The sequence below is a fragment of the Cheilinus undulatus genome, linkage group 9 (genome assembly GCF_018320785.1).
Source record: "Cheilinus undulatus linkage group 9, ASM1832078v1, whole genome shotgun sequence".
Taxonomy (NCBI): domain Eukaryota; kingdom Metazoa; phylum Chordata; class Actinopteri; order Labriformes; family Labridae; genus Cheilinus; species Cheilinus undulatus.
Genome location: NC_054873.1, coordinates 44,823,958 through 44,848,102, shown reverse-complemented (window position 1 = coordinate 44,848,102; position 24,145 = coordinate 44,823,958). Strand labels below are relative to the sequence as shown.

The following is a 24,145-nucleotide window of genomic DNA, read 5'->3' as shown; positions in this document are numbered from 1 at the left end:
TTTCACATCTCTGCCCCAAAGGTAGAAAATGTAGAATTTCTGCACTGAATTGTCTACATATATTAAATAGTACATGGACTTGAGCTTCTAAAGCTGTTTTTGTTTGAATACTTAAAGCACTTCTTACACCAGAGGTCACACTTACACATTCACATCTCATCCACACACAGATGGAGGAGGCAGCTATCAGTGTTAATACACAGGTGCTACCACTGACGCAGCAGTGGAAGGGTAAGGACACTTTAAAGGGGACATATTATGCAAAAATCTCTTTCAGGCTTTTCTAACAAAAATGTGTGCCCCTGGCCAATCCACAAAAAAAAAAAAAAAAAATGAATTCCCTCCTCCCCTCTATTTCTCCACTGTTTAGAAAGTGTGTTCTCAGATTGTCCCCTCATGATGTCATGTAGGGAGGTAGCCCCACCCCCAGGTTTGGTTGGCCCTCCCCACTGGGAAGTCAGTTCCACTCGCCTCTCCTGATCTTCCTCTCAGCTGCCAGCTGAGAAGAGGATCAGGAGAGCCACAACAATTTCCTGAGAGGGGCGTGGTTAGGGGCGGAGTCAGACAGCTCAGTAACATTTAAAGCCACAGAAACAGAAACAGCTTGTTCTGAGCAGGGCTCAAACAGAGGGGTTTTTAGACATGCAAAAATCCAATACTGGAGTGTTTTTTCAGCAACAAACTTCACAGGCATGTTCTTGGGACATCTGAGACCAATATAAACTTGTCTTAAAAGGGTAAAATATGTCCCCTTTAAATGAAGGAGTTGGAGGTCCAAACCTAATGCATCCCTTTTAGGTTAGATATCTATTTTAGTTACAACCCCGAGTACACTGTTTGAAATGTAAGTAAAAACAGAATGCAGATGTTGAGACTGAGACATTTTACCATTTCATCAAAAAAACAAAAAAAAAAAAAAAAAAAAAAAAAAATTAGCATATTTGGATTTGATTGCAGCTACACATCCCAAGCAATTACGGACACAAGGCTGGAAAAGTAGGTGACACTAATTAACTGGGGTAATTGGCAACAGGTCTGTGAAATGACTGGGTATTTAAGGAGCCCTTTTGCAAGGCAGAGTCTTTCAGACATAAAGATGTGCAGAGGTTTACCTGTCTGTAAAAACTGGGTCTAAAAACTGTGGAACAATTTCAGAAAAATGTCCCTCAATGTAAAATTGTGAAGTCTTTTAATATCCCACCACCTACAGTGCATGGTATAATCAAAAGATTCATAGAAGCTGGAGAAACATCTTTGCACAAGGGACAAGGATGAAGGTCGATAGATTCTTGTGATCTGCAACCTAAACAGGCATGATTCTGTACTGGAAATCTCTGCACAAACTCAGAAACACTATCAGAAATCATTGTCTGTCAACACAGTTCGCTCTGCCATCCACAAATGCAAGTGAAAGCTGTATCATGCATAGAGGAAACCACATGTAACACAATAAGAAATGATGCATTAGAAATGGATTTAGGCAAATGGAAAACTGTTCTGTGGTCAGTTGAATCAAAACTTAAAATTATTGTTGTAAACTACAGATGCCGTGTCCTGCAGGTTAAAGATGAGAGGGGCCATCCATCTCGTTATCAGTGCCCATTTCTAAAGCCTGCATCTCTGATGGTATGGGGTTGCATTAGTATCTGTGGCATGGGCAGATTCACATCTAGAAAGGCGCTCTCAATGCTGAAAGGATATAGATGTGTTCAAGCAACTTCCATCAAGACGTGTCTTTCAGGGAAGACCTTTCATATTTCAGCATGACTCTGCCAAACCACATACCGCATCCATCACAACAGCATGGCTTCACAGTAGAAGAGCCCACAAACTGAGCTTTGTAACTACAGTTTTCAAAGTCAAATTATCCTTGATTTTTATACAGTTGCAACAGGACATAAAAGTACAGGTGATTGCCTGGGGCCTCATGCAACAAGGGACCTTGGGGCAAAGGTGTGTATCAGAAATGAGGCACTATACTACATCAGCAATAATTTCAGTAATTAGGATAAGTATTTAGAATTTAAATACACTAAACAAAGTGAACAAAATAGCACCAGAACAGAGTTTAATAGTCAAAAGAATAACCAGGAAGGTCCAACTATGTCCTCATTTCAAGTAAATTATATTTAGGCAGATCTAAAGAGAAATAATTCGTATTTGTGTGGTAATACAGCATAGAATAGATTTTAAAAACATGATTTGTGGCGAAAGAACAGATACTACACCCACAGTGTGCATATGTTGTTTATTTTTTAAAAGTTGCACCTTGCCTTGAGACATGGAGACGTGGAGGCTTTGATTCATATTGTTACTCATAGAAGAGGTGATGAGCAAATACTGTTTGCTCACATTTGGGTTTGTCCGGTAGTTCTGTGTCTTTCATTGTAAAGAAAAGCGTTAAAATATTCTTTTCCACTTGCTGTGACTGCTTTAAGCAAAGTGAAGAAGGGCATTTCATTTCTCTTCACCTGGAGTCGTGGGACTAGAATCAGCCCTTAAGGAGTTGCACATAAAATCACCTGCAGTTTTGATTATGAAAAGTCTGTCTGCCAATTCATCTATTTTTGATTTATGAAGAAAATATATGGCATCCTTTAAAATGCTTAAATTCAGTAAAATTCAGCAAGTGAAGACAAAGTGATGACATGTAGACTGAACCCAATACCAGATGGTATCAGCGAACACTCGAGTTTATGCATTGATCCGATACCGTTTGGTTTAACTTTATATTTTGCTTCGTTTAGCCATGCTAAATGTTGGTGCTGTAAACCAGAAATCAATTCTTCTTCATTGTTGGAAACAGGCTACCGCTTCTAACGCAGCAAAGAAGAACCAAAGGACCCACTGCAGCAACAGAGTATGGTGGCAGTGTGACAGTTTTCCTCTGAATGTGATCGTTAAAATGCCTTCCAGACCGTCGCTGTCGTACAAGACAAGAAGTGACACAGTTTATGAAAAGTTAAAAAACTTTTGAACCATAAATCGTTGCCTCTTAATTTGTCGTCTTGAAGCTAGCCATTGTGTTTTCTCATTGATGCTTTTAATGCCTTTGAATCCCGTGCGCCAGCATTTTCAGCAAGCCTGGAGCTTGTGTGACATTTATGGACTTTAATGATAAAATCTACACCAGTAAACCCGATATTGAATGTCTTTTTATCCATTTTAATTAAATAAGTTTAATTTATTACCCCTAGCTTGAATGCAAACTACCATATTGTTACCCTCTGTGAGTGTCTGTCAGTCAACAGCAGGCTGTTCCGTAATCACGTGATGTTGGCCAAATAAAGCATAAAGGAGAGATAGAGCGAGCCTGGGAGGCAGCCCCTGTATTATTGTTATTTTAATATTAAGCAGCAAAACACAGTAATCAGCAGGAAAACAACTTTAGGCTCACAGAGATGCTGTACATTATGATTCTATTTGTTGATCCATGTTCTGAGTCAAATGTAGGTCTAAAATAATTTGATAGTCTGCACAGTCAGTCAGAAAGATTACACTGGCATCGGATCAGTACTTGGCCGATATTCAACACCTTGGTATTGGAATCATATCTGTAAGGAAAAAAATGGTATCAGAACATCCCTAGTCTGTGAACACAGGGTGTAGATGACTTATCCTCTGAGGTGCCTGTGAGTTATTTTTAAGTGAACTGAGACATTAAGGAGAAATGGTAGACTTATTTTACATCACTGTGGCTGCAGGGAGACACTGAAGTGGCTTTACCAAAGTGTGCTGAAAGCTACAATAAAGCTTGAGAGTAATTGGGATTAAAGAAAGAATCTGGCTCTTAGTTAATGGAGATTAATGCCATTAGATACAGGAGTGACTCAATACAGGTTTAACAGTGATTTATTTTACAAGTTTGGCAGTGTTTGAGATTGTGAAATGTCTTTGGTGAATAGACTCAATCATGATGTCTCTATGAACTTAAAGGGGTAGTGAGCCCGACAGCAGAATAGCATACCCCCCAATGGAGTCTAGACACTGGTGGTGGTGATGGGAGTGGGATAAGAGCAGTAAGAGACTTCTGAGGAGCTTAACCCAGACACTGATGAGATGCTGGAGGTGGAGATGAATGAATGCAGGATGCATTAAGGAGCTGAACCTGGAAACCTATGAGATGTAATGGAGGTGGCTGGGGTGGAGGAGGAGGGTTGCAGCGGTCACACTGAAACAGACTGACTGTGGAGGAAAGAGAACAGATTTTAAAATATGGCAGCTGCAGGATGATTGGATTGAGAGAGGTCATGTCTTAACGGGATTGGCTCAGCGCTGAAGGGAGTGGACGCCCATACCAGCTGATTACGAGAGCAGGAACTGGTGAGGGAAAAGGGAGACAGGTGTGTTAGTGATCACTAATGAATGAAAGGATGAATGGAAGTGAAATGGTCTTCCTACTTGAACTTACGCTAAGCTTGACTGCCCTGGATAATATATTCTGATAGGACAGTGGACAGAGTGTGTCAACTTTTTCAATGGGGGTTGAGTTGCAGGGAATTATGGGAGTAATTCTGTGCCACAGTCGACATCATCTTTAGTTCTTGTTTTAAATGAGAGCCTCATGGCAGTAGAATCTACATGCTATAAATGTAATCTCAGTTTTTCCCACTTTTGTTCTGACATTTCCCTCTCTCTCTTTCTCCCTGTCTTTCTCAGAGCATTGATGATGCCCTCCCTAATCCTTCTGCTGAGACTCATTGGATCCCCTTCGGTGCCCGGACACCTCAGTGCGGCTCTTTGACTCATCCGGCTCATCCTCTGCAGTCATCAGCTGCTGATCAATCCTAACTCACTTCCCTTTTTCAGGCTTTGCCTTCTCCAGTCTCTCCTTTCAGACTGGGAATACATTGATCTGATAGTGAATCCTGATATGCCAGCTGAGTCTGTTGTGGACGTCTGACAGCAATGTCAAAACTCACCCACGTACAAATGTGACAACAGGTTTACTGTAACTCCTCATTCTGCTCCTTTTTTGGCTTTTTTTGCTGCACTGGTTGGAATCCAAAGCCATAGCTCTTTTGTCGCTGTGAAGAAGACTGCTTGTTATGAGGATTTCTGACACCAAAAAGATTGAAAACTACAGCCATACTTACGCTCAGCTTGTCGGCAGTAGACCCAAGCTGTGGAAGGAAATCTTCTCTAATGTGGAGAGTTTAACAGAAGCCGTTAAACTCTGTGATAAGACAGGACTCCTGTGCTCCTGGTCTGAAAAGTTTAACCTTGAGGGATCTACAGACTCCTTCCATCTTTAAGACCCGGTCTGAGCTGCCCAGTGTGGAGCAGCCTGCTTTCCAGATGCTGCCATGCCCATCATCAGCAACGCCAACCATGACTTCAGCAATCTGTCTGTCAGCGATGACAGCAGTCTGGACCGTATCTTCACAGAGATACCCGAGACTGAGACCATCAAGGTATGACTGCATGCTTTCTGTTCTTTTAGTATGGAATTGAGACCTAAAGTGGCATAAACTGGGGCTTGGCATTACTTTCTTTGCTCACCAGGCACTAGCCATAGTGGTTTTCTTAATTCACGAGCCACTCAGCATATTCACGTTTGCATATTTGTTTGTAAGGTTAAAAATAATGGTATGCCAAAATTAACTATTTTCACCCCTTTTGCATTGATTCTTTTTTTCCCCCAATTTCAGGCCTTTGTGCTCATCCACCTTGGAAAGAAATGGGCTCATTCCCTTCTCCTTATTCCCTAAAGCAACCTTTAATGGACAGTGTAGTGGACCGATTGGCACGATAAATGATATAGACACTACTTTGGCTTAACAATCACATCATTGCTGTTGCATAATTCAATGTAATGGCAACAGCTTGGGATAAAAAATAGCAGATTTTCACTGAAAACTAATACTATACTCGACTTTTTCCACAACAACATGCTGAAAATGTGAAATGCTAAATGCCAAATGCTTTATCTGTGCATACAGACTATGGTCTCTCTCCATCCTGAGGAAAAGAGGCTATTCTGCCGTAAATCCATTGCCCATCTTTATTAAAGGGACATTTTGGTATTTTTGAAGTTGGGTTTTATGGAGTTTTTGCAAGGAGATTAAATGCTATTGCGTTGCATTTTAGCACAAAATAAACAAGAAGCTATAATTTACCACATGTTTTTTCATCATTAATTGATGAGGGAGAGTAAAAGGAGACCTCTGTCTTTGGATCAAAACTAGAGAGGAGTAAAGTAGTCAAATGTTGGAACGTTAGTGTATTTATACTAGGCCTGTTAATATAAACGAGTTTACGCTCATGATTAATCTGGGAAGCTTAACATGTTAAAAAATAATAATGCAATTTAATCATATGAAAAGTGAAGAGCCCTTTTGGGTCTTGCCCCTGACAGGTGTCCGATATTGCAGAAATAAACTAACACTAGAACTAAAAAAAAAAAAACTAACTAAAACAGAAAATTTTTGCAAAATAAAACATAAACTTAGCAGGAAAAACTAATTAAAACTAAACTGAAATGGAAAACAAAAGGTAAAAATGAAACAAAAATAAAAATGAATAAAAAACAGAAAAATATTATAACCTTGCCTCTCAGAATATGAGCAATCATCCACTGTCTCCAGAGAAAAAACACTCACGTTCTCTCACTCATGACTTGAAAATGGCACTGTTTGATTCACTGTTCATCAAAAAAATATGAGCATGTTCAATGAACACAATCATTTAGAACATTCAGGCAAAACGCCGGTGCTCATGGGAGTTGGAGGCTAACGTCATAGTGTCACAGTGCAATCGTGTCATTCATTATTTCAGATGCATTCTGAGATGACAACAGTTAAAACTCACTGATCACTTTTTTTTATCAGAGTCTCTTAAATAATCTTTCTCCCCATTCTGATGCCCGGTATCATCTTGCCCATGTCTATACCTAATGCATCGGCTACTGCCATGCAATAGGTTGATTTGTGTTAATAAGTAGTAGAGCAGGTGTACCTAATAAAGTGGTTGACACCTTTATAGAAAATTCAACCTGCCCATGTAGCTAATGGGAGTAAAGCTGAGATAGGACTACACAATTTCAGCATGATTATAGCATGATCTGACAGTTATGTGACTTCAGGACCCATCCACCATGCCCCTCTTTCTTCCAGCGTCATCACATTGGCCCCAGTGTTTGACTGCATTCCTCCTCGCTATCTGCCATGTCTGTTGGTTAAATCCCAGTATCACAGCATGAATTTATGGCTCTGTGATAGACTGATTTGACACAGTGACCATCCTATCAGATGGAAGAATCATGTAGTCTGACCTTGGCTTCTCTGGACTTTACATGAAACAGCTGAAATCTACTTGCATTTTCTGGCTGTTAATGTCGATCCCTGCAAACCGCTTACAGTATACTAAAGGAGCTTGTTAAGCTGAAGCTGCTTTTATTAAAGCTTTTATTGTTCACTCTCCAGGGTGTGTACTACAAGAGGGCACAGCTCATCCGTCGGCCCGAGGACCTTGTCTCTATCGACCATGCCCTCTTGGCGTTGATTAATGTTGGGGGAAACCGCTACACCTTCCCCTGGAGCACCTTGGAGCAGTTCCCGCTCACACGACTGGGTCGTCTCTGTGGCTGCCGGTCACCTGAGGACATCGCCAGAGTCTGTGACGACTATGACGAAGCCCGTAAGGAGTTCTTCTTTGATCGCTCTCCGTCTGCCTTCAGGGTCATCCTAAACTTCCTGGCCGCTGGGAAACTGCGTCTGCTGAGGGAGATGTGCGTCCTCTCCCTGCATGACGAGCTGACCTACTGGGGCGTGGAGATGGCATACATGGAGCGCTGCTGCAAAAGGAAGATGTACACACGTATCGAGGAGGTGCACGAGCTGGAGCGGCGTGAGGAGGAGCGGCGGCAAAGAAACGCCATGCAGCGTGTACCTGTGGAGGAGACGAGGTACCGAAAGGTGATGAACTGGCTGAGAGACACGGTGGAGAACCCACAGTCTGGTTTACCAGGGAAGATCTTCGCCTGCATGTCTGTGATAATGGTGGCAGTGACAGTTGTCAGCTTGTGTATCAGCACCATGCCAGACCTGAGGGAGGAGGAGGACAGGGTGAGTAAACCACAGTGTTTGCATGCTGTGAATGTAGCTGTCAGTAGCACAGAGGCCCTGGACCAGAGCCAAACCAATACTTATCAATCAATAATAATGCTTGAACTTCAGCTGGGCCCATAAACCCAATGCCTGTGGTGAGATGCCTACAGCGACTGTGTCTGTCAGTGAGATTTATCATGAGCGCTGTGAGTGATTACTGCAGTCTCTTCTGCACTTCTTCCCTCTGTGCTTCATAGACACAATAAAACAGTCAAATGTTTGTTTATGGCACAGATTTCTAACAAATGTCACCTCAAGAAATTGTACAAAACAGAAAATCTGGACCGTATGCTTTCCTTTATTATTTATAGAAACTCAAGTATCAGCCATGTGTGCAGAACTGTTGAAACTTCCTATCAACAAGCAGAACTATCAACCATTATCAGACTCATTTTGAACAGCATAGGCAGAGTTTGAGGGGGACTGGTTAGATTGAGGAGGTTCTCTGAACTCCCAAATGACTCATAATGAAAGTGCAAAAGTATTCAAAGCGATAATTCATTGATATACCGCTGCAAAACAACAGCCTGGCTGAACCAATGGATTAGCAGATTCCAACTCTCCTGGTCAGAGGATGACCACATCAGTCTGTGCCATTTGAGGAGAAAGTGGCAGACGCTGGGGGAGTGGTTTACTCATACTTCAAGCCAGTAAACAACGTGTGAAGTGAGCAGAATCAGCTTGACAGCGTTTCTTTATCAAAAGAAGAGAAAGAACCACCTGATGATTTTTGTTCTCCACCCAGATGGCAAGAGTTTGATTCACCAAGTGGCTCCACTGATGGTGAACAACAGTAGCAGTTACCTATTAACCTTATTGATTTTGACAGACAGAATATTTGTCTAATCACTTTCCAGGAATTTTTTAAAAGGCTCTGCCCGTTCCAAACACAGATAATGGGGGGTCGCCCAGATGTGAAATACATCCCACGCAATGGGTAAAAGAAACAGTGTATCTAGTGTTTCAGACTAGTTATGCTTTGCTTAAGATAATAATCTTGCAGAACCAGTGGATTGGCCAGATTCCATCAATCAGTGTTACAGATGCTGCAGATGTGGTTTAACTGAAGCAACTGCAAGCCTGTGAACTATGTTGAGCAGTGAAAATGATAGCGTGGATGCAGCTATAGCAGCAGTTTGATTTCTAGACCTTTTCTTTATTCATAGAAAGCTTTTCTATGTGGAAAAGATGTTTCTGGACAACAGTAATGATTGCCTGTAGAGCTTGCATCATACATTGTACAGACAGATGGGTATTTCTCACAGCCTCATAATACGATATGTATCCCTATATAGAGGTGACGATATGATGTGTATCGTGATACATTTTGATTTTGGACAATAAACATGCCATAATTAAAATATCTTACACTTAATTTACTTAACTTTGATTTCTTTGGTATGTAATGTCTATTAACTTTAGTACAGTGTCTTTGAGTTTTCAAAAAGTGCTTTACAAATAAAATGTATTATTATTATTATTAAAACTACAGACAGAAAAAGGTGTAGTTTTAAGGTTCTTACACATAAAAACACTTAGATTACAATCCCCAGAGATCAGAGTATATTAAAATTGTCTATTTATAATCACTAAGCTATTAATAATGCAAACACAGCAATATTTAACTTTTGTAAATGCATTGCATTTGACTTATATGACTTTCTGCTTTACTTTTGCCTAAAACAGCACCGCTGTTTCTTTACTGAACCGAGTGAGGATTGAACAGTGTCACTCATGCCACGTTCACACTGCAGATAAAGTGACCTGAATCTGATTTTTTTGCTCACATGTGACTCATATCTGATTTTTTTCTGACAATGTGAAAAGCACAAGTCACATTGAATGTGACCTTTTCGAATCATATTCAGGCCACTTTTGTATGTGGTTCTAAATCAGATCCGTATCTGATCTTTTGGAAATTCACTACAGTGTGAACAGATCAGAATTGTGCATTGTTGTTATCAGTGCTGCCCTTCGGCTCGTGTCTTTAAAGATAAAACATAAAGTACTGCTTATGATCTCCTGATCCTGTTTAGAAGTTGAGGGAAACTTTCATTTAACAGTGTCATTCAGTGCTGGTTTGTTGACTCAGTGAGCCTCGCTGTTGTTGCTAACTGGTGTCGTATGTTGAGCAAGATTGGTGTTGCTGCAGTGTTTTACCTTATTACAGCTTGCACGACTCATATCAAGTTCCTGACTTTCTAGTGTTTGAAGAAACTCAAAATAATCCAGTATCTTTGCTTTTAGTCCTGCTGGCAGTAGATAGACACTATGATCCATGTTACGGGAGTGAGGCGTGTGCTGCATCATGCAGTTTCACAACTGCTGCCATCTGCTGGACTGGTCACCGTGGTGACTGTGCAGTCCAGTAATAAAGTAACCCTTACAGTCCATTTTTGGCCGTGGATCTCAAGAGATTTAATTGTTGTGGTGTTCTCCTTCCCCTACATAGGTGTATATAAAGAATGTATATAAATAGTAAACTGCTTGTAAACTGGGATTATTTCCAGAAGGATGCCATACCACTCAAAGCACTATAGATTCCAAACCAATTTTCCCCACTATCTGCTCAGTCTCATGGTCTTTTAGATAAAACATACTACTAATATCCAAGCTCAAACATGCTCAGGAGGTCGACCTGCTTCATGCAGTTTTCTCTTTTTGCCCCTTATTGTGGAGAGAAGACGGACTATCTGCATCGCCCCTCTCTGCTGCATGGAGCTGAGCTCTGATCCTGACTGAGATCAATTTAACATAACGGATGATGAGCTGGGAGGGAAGCAGATGGTTTTTTATCAGTGTTAGGGTCTGACTTCAAAGATCTGATAAGTTTCAGTATTTGTAACTTATTTCCAACCTGGATTGAGCCGATGGGGGAATCTTATCTGTGCATTCATGTTTGCATTCAAGGGAAAACCTTAGAAAAGCCTGGACAGATTGAACCCCGGATAATGGAGTAAGTTATTTAAAAATGATAGTAACAGGGTTTATTTACATTATTTTCTCACGAGTTAAGCAGAGTCTGTGAACAAACCTTCAGTGTTCGTCTCTTGAAGCTAACAGCTGAGAACCCTTCCTATTATCAGGTTTTACAGTTTTGTGTTTGGTTACAGGTTGATTCACACATTATTGCATCGCTCTGATGTATGCATTATCTTTGTGAGCCTTACAGTTCAAACTGTACTTATGCTGGACAGCCATCTGCTGCTATGTGAGGTGGGATAAGAGAGAGAGGGACAGATAGCAAAAGGCAGTAAACAACAACAAATGAAACGGATTCATGGCTCCAGTTCAGTAATGATGTTAAAAGATGCCGTAAAAACAAAGTAATTAGTAATTATGTACTTGTAGGTGTTATTTAAGCCAGTAATGTTAAAATACTCAAAGTCCAAGGTCCAAAGTCGACCAAATTGCAGTATTTGTTGTTTCATTGATTTGATTGGTTGAAATTTTTTTTGGGAAACTTGGGTCACAATTTCCCATTAAGAAGGTGATGTTGAGTCCTGAGGCTAGACCAGCCGAGAAGCAGATGTTAAAAGAGGCACTAAGGTAGTATGCTCCTTAAAGTACAAACCAATTTCCATAAAAGCTGGACACTGTGTAAAATGTAAATTAAAAACAGAAGGATCTTGTAAACCCATACTTTATTCACAATAGAACAAAAACACATAAGAAACTGAGACTTTTCAACTTTTAATGAAAAATATTAGCTCATTTTGAATTTGATGACAGCAACACATCTCAAAATAGTAGGGATGGGCCATATTTAACATTCTGTAGCATCCCCTCTTCTTTTAACAACTGTCTGTAAACGTCTGGGAAGTGAGGGGACCAGTTGCTGGAGTTGTGGGAGAGGAAAGTTGTCCCATTCTTGTCTGATCCAGGATTCTAGCTGCCCAACAGTCCTGGGTTTTCTTTGTGAAACCATTTGTCTGACCACAGAACAGTTACCATTTTGCTTCAGTCTATTCTAAATGAGCTTTGGCCCAGAGAAGAAGTCAGGGTGTCTGGATTGTGTTCACGTATGGCTTCTTCTCTGTACGATAGAACTTGCATGCGTAGATGGCACGGTGAACTGTTGTGGAAGTTTTCAGTGGCCGATGTAGTGATTTCCAGTACAGAATCAAAGCGTGTTTTTAAAGATAATGAGCATCCTATATTGATCTATGGCTGTGTCCCTAAAGCATCTGAGATTTCTCTCAATCTTTTAATGATATTATGAACTGTAGATGGTGAGATACATAACGTATATGCAATTTTACTTTGGGGAACACTTTTCTGAGATTGTTCCACACTTTTTAGACACAGTTTTTGGCAAATTGGTGAACCTCTGCCCATCTTTACCTCTGAGAGACTCTCCCCCTCTAAAATGCTCCTTTTATACCCAGTTATTTTATTGATCTGTTGGCAATTACATCACTTACTTTTCCAGCCTTTTGTTGCCCCGTCCCTACTTTTTTGAGATGTGTTACTGAAAATTCCAAATGAACTGTATTTTCATGAAATGGTAGAATGTCTCAGTTTCAACATCTTATATGTTGTTTATGTTCTACTGTGAATGAAATATGTGTTCATGAGATTTGAAAATCATTGCATTGTTTTTATTTATATTTTGAACAGTGCCCCAACTTTTTTGGAATTGGGCTTACATGATGGAGCCTTATCATTGAGGGTTTTAAATTCAGAGGAATTGTTTTAAATAATACTCTAAATTTACTAGGGAGCTTACAGAGAAAAGCTAATGTAGGGGAGATATGGCTGTTTTCCTTGTTCTAGCAGCTAAAAGCATAAAGACACTGTGATTTTACAGTGACACGGTTGCTCATATGCTAAACTTGATGCTATTCGACAGTATTTCCAGGAAAACTGACTCCAACACTGATGTTGTCACCAGTATGTCAGTGTTAATAAGTGAGAAAAAGTACATGTGAGAGTCTTGTTTTATTCATTCCTGACTGACAAAGGAATTGTGATGCAGTAAAAAGCTGGGCTTCAGTCTTCTCTGGTATAAAAATCTTTGTTGTCACACCCTCTTAAATATCGCTGCGGGATGCTGCTGTTGTGTGCGTCTTAGCCTTTCATGTCCTGTGATCTGTATCTACCCATAGCAGCGTGGGATAATGAAGTCAGAGCTGCTCACTGAGGCCTGTCCAGTATCTGTCAGTAAACATGGGGGGGATAATGAAATGGGTTTACTGTATCTCAGGAAGAAATGACAGCACCAGCAGACACTCTCGCAAATTTACCGGCCTTAAAACACACACGAGTGAACTGGAGTCACATGCTTACACTCAAACGCCCTGACAGTCACATGCACATACAATAGTAATGAACTCCTCCACTGTAACCGATACGGCTCTCACTGAATTTCTCACCCTTTTGCTCTTGAGTCTTTTCCTCCTTCTTAACTTAAATTTTACTGCAGTGTATCCTCTGTGCGGTTATGATCAGTTGCTCATGAATAAGAAAGGGATTGCATGTATGTGAGCAGAGAGAGACTGCTGCAGGAAGACTCTGCAGCTGCTCAACAGCTGTTGAGAAGCCGTCAGCGGTGGCACCCCTGCATTGATTTTGATATGAGCAGTCATAGGCAGCCAAACGATCGTGTGCAGGAGGGTGTGATAGTGGAGAATTTAGGAGGCGGAGGAGAGCGACGGCTGCAGAATGCTTGATGAGTTGTAAAGGCTGAAAGCAGGATTGGAGAGCTCCGCCAGGAGTCCAGCAGTCAGTAGATAGTCATGGGAACACAGATGGACAGGACTGGAAAGAGTCCCTGGGTCTGATTCACTGAGTGTCTGTAAACCTGCATGACTGTATGATAGCTTTAAGGACCTTTTAAAGCACTTTATAGGAGAATCTATAAGCTGTAGCCTATAGGAAAGAAAGCACAAAGATGTCGCCTGCTCCTGTGGTTATATTTCTCATTCTCTGACAGCAGTGGCAAGGTTCACAACAAAACAATCAGATAGCAGCATTCAAGACAGCACATCTTTATGCTGCAGAGGCAGAGTACAAGTGTTAGTGAATGCAGGGAGATTGTGTTTCCTGATATATGGCTTTAGGATGCCAGTTGTGATGTGGACAGGAAATTGGGCTCCACTGCTCGTAAATCTGCCTGTTCCAAAAGGTACAAAAAAGGTGGAGCTCCACAAGAGGTAACAAGCTGTCTTTAGAGTTCAGGACACTCCTTTTAGAGAACCCCCTACACAGCCAGCCTTTACACACAGACTCACACCTATAACAACACACAGATACACACAGTGGCCATTACCAGCCTGTATTGATTCTTGACAGAGAGAGTTTCAGGGAAAACAAAGTTTTGTGAAACTTTACACCACTCTGGGTGCTGCTTATAAATGCTTATAATGACAACACACTAGGAAACATTAGTAAATTCTTAATGCTTCATTTATGAATCAATTTATCATCCATGTCATTCATATGAACAGGTACAAACAGAGTTGGGCTCCAGTTTGGTTGAGTATGGTTTGTTATGGTTTGGCACGCTAAACACCAAAATAGTTTGCGTTTCCACAGACACCTGTACTCTCACATGGTGGGTGGGCTGTGAAGGCATGCAGGTGAAATCACATGCAGCGCGAGTCTGCTGGGCCAGCTGCAGAGTTGTAGAAAGGATGAATGACAGAAAGCAGAAGGGAATGAGCAGTAAACAGTTTTATTTCAGCTGAAAATGCTTTTTAGAAAATAACTACATCTTATTTTTGTTAACTGTGGTCAGGACAGATCCTCTGCTGATGGAATATGTGTACAGAAATATTACAGTATGTTAATATGCAAATATATCTTGTCTAGAACAGTTGATACAACATAATATAAAAGTTAAGAGCTTTACCTCGAGAATTTGCCACATTAAAAATAAACTAAAGTTTAACTGGTGTGAAAATCAAACAAGATTAAGTCAGAAATCCTGGCAGCACTGATCTTGTTTTAAAATAGGCTGTAGCACGAAGTTCTACAGACACATTTAACAACCACAGAGCGATGTTTTCACAGGTTACCTAAAGTAAGAAGTAGATGAATAAATATCTACAATACAGAGAATCAACTGATCTAAAGCTTCATATTCACGAAACTTCAGCATTAATTCAGTTTCACATCCATCGCATATAGACCAGGCTGACGTACAGTGTTGGGGGTAACACGTTACAAAGTAATCCGTTAGAGTACTCAGATTACTTTTTTGTTGTAACGAGTAACATAACGCGTTAGTTTTATAATTCAAGTAATCCTGTTATTAGTTACATTTTCATAGAAGTAATCTGTTACTGAAAAAAAATCCCAAATTTCCTCTCTTTTCTGTGGCTTAAAAAAGAGGGAAAGGAAAAAAAAGTAAGCTCCTGGAAGCATCTGCTCTGTTTGTCCTTCTTTCTTCCTGTAGTCACGTTGGCATTGTTAGCTTGTTGAGCCAGCGAGATGACAAAAAGGACAGCAGAAGACTGTGGAATTATCCCCATTATATTGGATTTTTGGATAAAAGAGACAAGAACAGCATCATGGTGAAACGTTGGTTCAAAAGCTTGCTTTCATTGAATCAGCTGTGCAGCCGTTCTAATAACGCACTTTTATTACACACAGCGTTCAATTCTGTCTGCCTCTGCTCAGCTTGTTGTCTGATTGTGAGCATGTTAAAGAGCTGTGAAGGTTTTCCTGTCTGTTAGTGGTGTTATCAGGCTGCAGAGATACAGATTATGGGCTTTAAATTAGGCTGTAAATTGGCATTAGAGTCTGCACATTTAGATGCAGAAGTGTGGTCTTTATATGCCGTTTTTATAACCAACGAGGGGAACGAGTGGCTAAAGGGTTTTAGTATTTAGTAAAGCAAAAGTACTCTAACACGTTAGTTTTAGAAGTAGGTAATGCAGTAATTTAAAAAGTTAGTTTCAAAAGTAATGCTACCCAACAGTGCTGACATGTGCCTTCAGGCTCTGCTTTGTGTTCTTAAAATCAGGTCCAGATAGACGTCAGGAAACTTGATTTGTGGCCAGATATCAGTCTCCACAGACTAGGAAATGGTGTGGATTTCTGTCAAGTCCAAATATCCGATTTAATCAGATATGAGTCTTTTTTTCTCTCGTTTTGGCTCCTCATGGAGCACACTTTTGTGTTTTGCAGCCCATAGCTGAGCAGTCATATCGCGTGCTGATGTGACATCAGTGCAATCCCCTATTGTTGTGGGTGAGGCTCCACCTTTTTGGGCAGGTTAGGCAAGATTGGTACCCCTACAGATGGGTGCAGAAAAACTACCGCTTTCTATGGAAACTTTCAGCTTTAGGTGTTTTGGTAGTGCAATTTTCCTGCTTGGGTTTTTTTTATTTATCACTACGCTGCATAGACAACAAGACAGCCACAGAAATATTTAGCTGAAATATCTCAGAGTGACTTCTCTCAGCTCTAACTGACCAAAGATGATTCCCAAACATCTTACTTGCCTAATGATGAGGTGTTGTATGTAATAACACCAGCAGAGACACACGTGTGTGGTCTCTTCGTTTTCCTTTTTTGCAGAGTTGTACGTAGTAATCTAATAATCATCCAATGTGCCAACATTTGTGCATTTTGCTGCATTTCTCTGCACAAAACTTGTGCTAAGGTCGGCCCTATTACAAAGCACTAAAACATCAGTGAGTCTGCAAAGATTCATTAACCCTAACTCCTCAATGTGCAGCAACCTTCACAGACCTGTTTCCTGTTGACTTTGCTCACAACCAAGTAAGCAGCTAATCGGTTATACTGTACGTAGATGGGTAAACACTTGGAAAACTTTAAAGAGGATATATTATGCAAAATACACTTTTTCAGGCTTTTCTAACAAAAATGTGTGCCCCTGACCTGTCTAACAATCCCCCCAAGAAATTAGAAAAATCCATTCCCTCCCCCTCTCTCTTTCTCCATCTTTCAGAAAATGTGTGCTGAAACGAGCTGTTCTCAGATTTTCCCCCTCATGATGTCATGTGGGGAGTTACAAAATTGACACACTGCCACCAAAAATCAACATAATTTTAATTGTTTCGCTGATAAAACCATAAAAAAGGCCTATGCATGCTTTTCTTATTAAAAGAAGTTTGTATAAAGTACTTAATAACTGCTTTATCATGGTTTTAATCAGTTTTTAAAATCTGATTTTGGTAGCCTCACAACAGACAAAGCCTTGTGCCTCCCCTTAGATCTTTTTTGCCCCCTCTGGGGGGTCTTGACCGCAGGTTGGGAACCAATGCAATAAGGTATAGTACATATCTAAGTACAAGAGATTTGATGTAGGATGATTTCAGCCAGACAAACATTCATTTAAAGGCTCAGTGTCATACTAGCACTTGAATTTTCTTAGTGCCTGTAACTGTACTGACTGAGATACTGTCAGAAAGTCAAGGGTGTGTGTTTGTTTCTCATTTTTGTGTATCTAACATCTTCTCTGTGGATTAAGAGGACAAAGCAGGTGTGTGTGTGTGTTCATCCGAGCATCTCTTTGCATGTCGATGCTCCTTCTCGGAAACTGAAGGGCAGCTGCCCTCAAAAGTAAACAAATCCATCTGCTGCTCTCATGTTTTCCTCTCTGCATGCTCCTGAGTCTCAAACTATTCTTGTGTGCTCGCCTGCTGAACTCCAGCTGCAGTGTTCGTCTAAGCCCGGCCATGAGCAGCAGGACTGCTGTCATCTTTAATTCACATGGCCCTGCTGTTTGTCTCTGTCCCTGTCTGCTGGAGTGGGCCAAAATTCCCTCGTCCAATCATCATTCATCCGGCCTCTCTGCCTGCCTCCGTTTGGGTTAGGGGTGTGAAAGGAAAGGAAAGTAAGAGGAAGATGGATCAGGAGGACAAATAGAGGATATGTTTGTGAGAGGAAGAGAGGGAGAAAATGAGGGATGGGATGAGAGAGATGCTTAAGGGTGTGAATTAAAAAGCCAGAATGGATGAGATTGAGTTTCTAGTGGGGGGAAAACAAAAGATTTCATTGCTTCATTTTCCCTTCATGCCTATCTGGATGTGATGTGTTTCCGCGTGTCCTCAGTTGTCCCCTCTATCAAACAGAGCATCACTGTGAACTAAATGCTTTGGGAGGGGCCTTTATCTTACTGCTCAGTTTCAGGCCTGCTGATAATAACTGCTCCACTCCTCCATACTCAGCAGTGTGCCTCTCTCTGCTCTATAAGTGCTCTGCTCTTTATGATAAAACCCTCTATTTAAATCTAGAGCCTCTATTATTCCTTCAGGCTGTGTACAGTTGCAGCATTTTGATGGGAAGCACAGCCTCCCCTAATGGGTTTCAGAAATGCAAATAGATGCATGAAATATTGCTATTAAATCAGGTAGTCAGAGTGTCTGTGGATTTTAAGGCCCACCTGATAGAAGCATTCATTTGTCCTTGGAGTTTGAAGTCCAGTGCTGTTTCAAGTGTGGATTTAGGCTGTTTACCATCATGGATAAATATGAATATTTGGAAACGGCTTACTGTATAATCTCAAACTGGAATAAAGTCAGACTTTAATATCTGGAGGCACTATTTTTGTTACCAAGACTTGAATGTTCGAAGGTCAGGAAGCAAAATCCTTCACTCAGATTTGAATGAGCAAACACCATGATTTAACCCTTAGAAGTCCACGGGCTATTTTGCAATTTTGTCAATACTTTTCTTTTGATGATATAAACCACCCATGCTCATGTTTGGTATCATTTTTTCTGCACTACCTCAACTTTATGAAATGAAAACTATTTTTTTAAGTTTAAAGGGGACATATTATGCAAAAATCCCTTTTTCAGGCTTTTCTAACAAAACTATGTGCCCCTGGCCTGTCCAAAATCCCCTCAAGTACCAGAAAAATCCACTCCCTCTCCCCCTCTCTTTCTCCACCTTTCAGAAAATGTGTGCTGAAACATGCCATTCTCAGATTTTCCCCTCATAGTGTCATATGAGGAGTAAGCCCCACCCCCAGGGTGGGGGTGGGGCTAACAATGAGCCAACATGTGCATTTTGCTGCATTTCTATGCACAAACAAGTTCTTGGTCTGAAAATTGTATGTTTATTTTTTTCTCTTACTCTGTCATTGTGATGTTGGTGATCTAAGTGCACAACCACTAATGTTAGCCTGTGGAAAAAACAGGCATTAAGTGCACTCTGGTGGAAAAGTGGAGCTTTTAGCAGGCACAAAACTTGTGCTAAAGTTGGCCCTATTACAAAGCACAAAAAGTATCCTTGAGTCTGCATAGATTCATTAACCCTAACCTCTCAGTTTGCAGCCACCTTCACAGACCTGTTTCCTGTTGACTTTGCTCAAAAAGAAGTAAGCAGCTAACCGGTTATGCTGTATGTGGATGGGTAAACACTTGGAAAACTTTCAAGAGGACATATTATGCAAAAAACACTTTTTCGGGCTTTTCTAACAAAAATGTGTGCCCCTGACCTGTCTAACAATCCCCCAAGAATCAGAAAAATCCATTCCCTCTCCCCTTCTCTTTCTCCACCTTTCAGAAAATGTGTGCTGAAACATGCCGTTCTCAGATTTTTTCCCCTCATGACGTCATGTGGGGAGTTATCTCGCCCCCAGGTTCCGTTGGCCCCCCCCTGGAAGAAAAAACAATATTATAATTTTTTTTAAGAAATTACAAAAGGCTTAAATTGTGAAAAAAATGCTGGTGCCAGTCCTGTATAGTATGGTCCCCTGTCCTCTATGTGGGGCTGAGAGCAATACTTCAAGTTTCTCTTGATGTAAAATATGTTTTGGCTCTCCACTCAGGTCCTCTGAAGCTGGAATGAAAGGTTGAGATGCATATTAGTCTTAAAAGACAGAAGAATAGGCTGTGATCAACACAGACTCGGAGAATTAAACAAATTTAAATGAGGGTCTGTTCCGAATATTAGGCTGAAAGCAAGCTGATTTCCCTGAGGTTTAAACAAGGCAACTAATTCCAGATCTAATTAGATGCAACATTAAGTTGTGTTCAATCTACTAGTCAAAAGTAAACTATGAGAAAACAATAAAAACTCTGATTATTAAACACAGGATCACAGCTTCTACTGGAAAATGTGCAGTGAGTTTACAAAGTGGGGCTAACGTTAACTGATCAGAGTCTTCCGTCCTCTGTTCAGGTTAACATGTCTGTGCTTAGTGTGGTCATACTTCTCTCTAGTCTAGAGGGAAAACTTGAGTTTAAGCTGGCATAAATCACATAAAACCATCCTTATTTTCCACATCAGAATAAACCATGCCTCACATCAGCTCAGCGATGCTTGCATCGCACTGAGTCACACACACCTGGCTCTGAGAGCCAAGCTGCTCCATCCAACTGATGACAAATATGTCACTTAACTACCTTCTGCACCCAAATTGTCCTCCTAATCCCCAATTTTCTACATTACAGCCAGACTTTATGTTTTCACAGGTCACCTGGTGATGTTCAATGTGCTGCTTCTGCACCTGGAGCAGAAATGCTGCCAGCGTGCCTCTTTCTCACACGTGCAGGTGGAAATCAGCTATTACACTAATGGGCACACTTCATCTGGTCCCCTATTTGTTTATTGACTCAGTTACTAATTTCTTTTGAGCTGTACATAGATGTTTGACCTGTGTATCACTACCTCTGTGTGCTGCTAAGAAAATAAACATGGTCTTGTGCTTTTTATTTTGTGTTAGAACCATGTTGTAGCAGATTAGAGAGTTATATATAAACAGGCTCTTTGTAGAGGTGCTTGTCAATCTGACTACTCCAGTGTTGTAGAAAAAAGACAATGTGGCTGGTCTACTGGTCTATACTGAAAATAAATGACTGCCACTAATGTGGCTCAAAGCTTTGATCAGTTAGCTAGATAACTGCACACATCCCTAGTTCAAACTAGTGATATTCTTGAGTGAAAAATCTTATAAAAGTTAAGTAAACAGATATTCTGTAAACCAAATTTGCACTGCAGAGCTACAAGATTGCTTAACAGCTAATGTTACTAGTGTTAGCACCACTGGTCTTGTCTGCAGGTTAACATCCACATTTGTGAGCTGAATGTCATCAATCAATACTTCAGTTACAGGTGAGTATAACCTGAAACCCTCTGGACAACTTTATCCCTGTTTTCTAGATCAAAACAGTGCTAAACCATGCTATCCTACAAGATGCTATCAGTGCTATCAGTTCACTGTTGTTTACATCAAATTAAATAGTATTGTAACAACGAGGCAAAGTCATTAAGAATAGCAACAGTGGCTTCTACTGTGAGCGGCTGTATTACAGTTAAGTTATTTGGATATGACAGGGATCTAGGTCTTGAACTGATAAATATATTAGGATTTTTTTTTTTACCCTAGTGGTAGGCAGTAAACCGATTTCTATACAGTCACTGTTATAACTTCTGCCATCGAATGCTTCTTTTGCAGCATCATCAGCACTGATTTAAATGTGTGAATTGAGTTGTAGTGCTAGTTGATGTTTTCCCCAGTGCAGCAGAATGATAAGTGACAGAATAACAGCTCAGTCTGAGTCTGGTCAGAAGCATTTTTTCTTTTTTTGTAAGATTTATTTTTGGGCTTTTTTGGGCCTTTATTCAACAGAGGAGTCAGAAATGGGAAGAGAGTGGGGAGAGACATGCAGCAAAGGGCCACAGGCCGGATTCCAACGCAGGCCACCCATATACATGGGTTGCGCCTTAGGCCGGCCACACACTACAGGGTTTTAAACCCGATTTGGGCCTCCCCCAACAATTGTGGGGGCGTAGCCCGAGAGGAGCCTCATTGCAAACGACTTTTCATCTAAGTAGTCTGCATGTGTGTGGTGTCAAACACGATTGTTTTACTGCTCCAAATCGCGTCATAGCCTCCAAAATCCCGAATCCTAAATACCAGACATGTTTGATATTTATGATTCTAGGTCGTAGTGCCGCTGACGGAGTACCCACAACAACCAGTGAGAATGAGCAGACGGGGTAGCATCACAGCCAGATCATACATACTTTCACCGCTCACAACTTAATTCCAGCCATGATTTTATCCCGAGTCTTTCCCTTGTTTTATGATTGTTGTTGCACCTGTAACGCACGCCAGGATAGCCTGTTGTGGAGAGACAGCAAGACGGTATCAACAGACATCTGTGTTTTGTTTTTTTCTGAAGTCACGTGATCATGCGAGGTCGTAGACAGGTCGGCAGGTGTTTGGTCTCCTGTGATCTGACAGTCTGGCTGAGTCGTCTAGTGTGTGCGTTCAAAGGATTAAAGATGAAAAACGTTTGGAAATTGTCCTGAAGTCTGTGGTCTCCCACAGTTTAAAAATAGTTTCAGATTTTAAAAAAATCGTCTAGTGTGTGGCCGGCCTTAGACCACTCCATCTGCATGCCCAAAGGTTTTCGCTCTGGCATTACGAGCAGCTGGGGAACTAACTGAGCGTCACAGACTTGTGCACCTGTATTTAACGTGCAAAACATTAAATAGGTAAAACATGTTTTCTCCGCTCCAAGTCTGATGTCTGTATTAAAAGCAACAAAGTGAGTGCTCACTCTGCAGAGCATATCTGTCCATCATCTGGGTTTACTTTTAGCCCAGCATTGCAGTGATTAAACTTCAACAACTCTAAAGGTGTGTTTAAACTCCTGTACCAATCTGCCTGGCATTGCACTTTAACTCTTTCTGTTTCTGTGCAATGCATGCTTACATATGTATGCCTGCATTACACCTGCCTGCTTTGTAAACTATATCTGCTACATGTATTTGTGACTTGTTTTGTCTGTGTGCATGATTTTATTATTGCACGCATCTGTGCTGCATGTAAGTGTCAGTGCACCTTTTAGGAAGTATTCCCTTGTTGTCTTTGTTTGCTCCAGCAGAAGTGGGCGTAGTCAGTTGGATTGTTTTATCTCCTTTTGTTTACATCTGTTATAACTGCTATGAGTTTCTTTTTTATATAAATGTGGTACTTGACCTGTTTGACCATGCCCTTTTATTCAGTGCAGCTACATTAATCTTGTTATTGCTTGTTTGCACTGCAGTAGTAATGTTGTTCTGTCTCTTTGTGTCACCTGCCAAGGGATTACAGATGTAAATGATCAGTTTTGCTAACTCTGGCATGTTTACATTTGTCCTTAATGCTTATGTTTATTAATGTTCTCTGCCCCTTTTAAAATTCAAACATACAAAAATTAAAAAGAAATTAGAGATTTAGTTGTAAAACTGCAACTGCATAAAGTCACCAGTACGACTATCAAAGCTAAGTTAAATGAATGATAAACAAGCTACTTGGAATAATGCCTTCACAATAAAAGCCTGAAGCTGTTATCATTTCTTGAGGGCTTTCACTGTGAATGCCCCGAATAGGAATTACAGTATAATCAATAGCAAGTTGACACATATCAGCCATTAGATCATCACAGATCAAGAGAAACTTAAAACTAAAGGTTCATTTTTAAAGAAGTGAACACAGAGGGACTTACTAAATCACTTTCTGTGATCCTACAATCAGACATGAGTTGAGTATGCCATCACAGGTTTGGTTTTGGAGGAGGAGGGGGTTTGTAGGATTTTCTGCACCACATATACCTCTCAGGGCTTACTGGGGGCTGGGGCTTATCCCAGCTGTCACTGGGGACGAGGCAGGGTATACCCTGGACTGGCCAGTCAATCACACGCTGACATATGCAGGCAAACAACCAGCTCGCTCACACCAAGCGGCAACCTCCGGTCCTGAAAAATGAAGCCAATGCGGAAGTGCAAAAAATTGGTTTACCGCGAGTGTCCACTTGAGGCTGGCTGCAGGAAAACCAGAAGTTCCGTCCGCACACATGTTAAACAGCCGGTTTTGACACACAAAATAAACTGGTTTACAGCCTGGTTCAAACACCAAACCTGTCTCATTAGCTAGTGTCTTATTGTGCTCCCACTGTACAGGGGGTGAATTTTTTTGTACCACGATCATTTGGATTATAATTAGGATAAACCTCACTTCACGGTGATTGGTGCGTCTCATTTGATTGACAGATAGCTCGGCAGGCAGAGGCTCCGTTTCTGTCAACCGGAATGCTAGCTAGCAGCCTGACAGGAAGTCGCGCTTA

General features: G+C 40.9%; 1 protein-coding gene across 1 annotated transcript in view; it reads left to right on the top strand.

The window, feature by feature from the left end:
- Positions 1 to 24,145, top strand: part of kcng4a (potassium voltage-gated channel, subfamily G, member 4a) — an 84,370-nt gene that overhangs the window by 9,472 nt on the left and 50,753 nt on the right. The window contains exons 2-3 of the mRNA XM_041796117.1: positions 4,660 to 5,414; positions 7,425 to 8,066. Coding sequence (XP_041652051.1) covers positions 5,307 to 5,414; positions 7,425 to 8,066 — 750 coding nt within the window. The 5' untranslated portion in view covers positions 4,660 to 5,306. The remainder of the gene's footprint in view (positions 1 to 4,659; positions 5,415 to 7,424; positions 8,067 to 24,145) is intronic.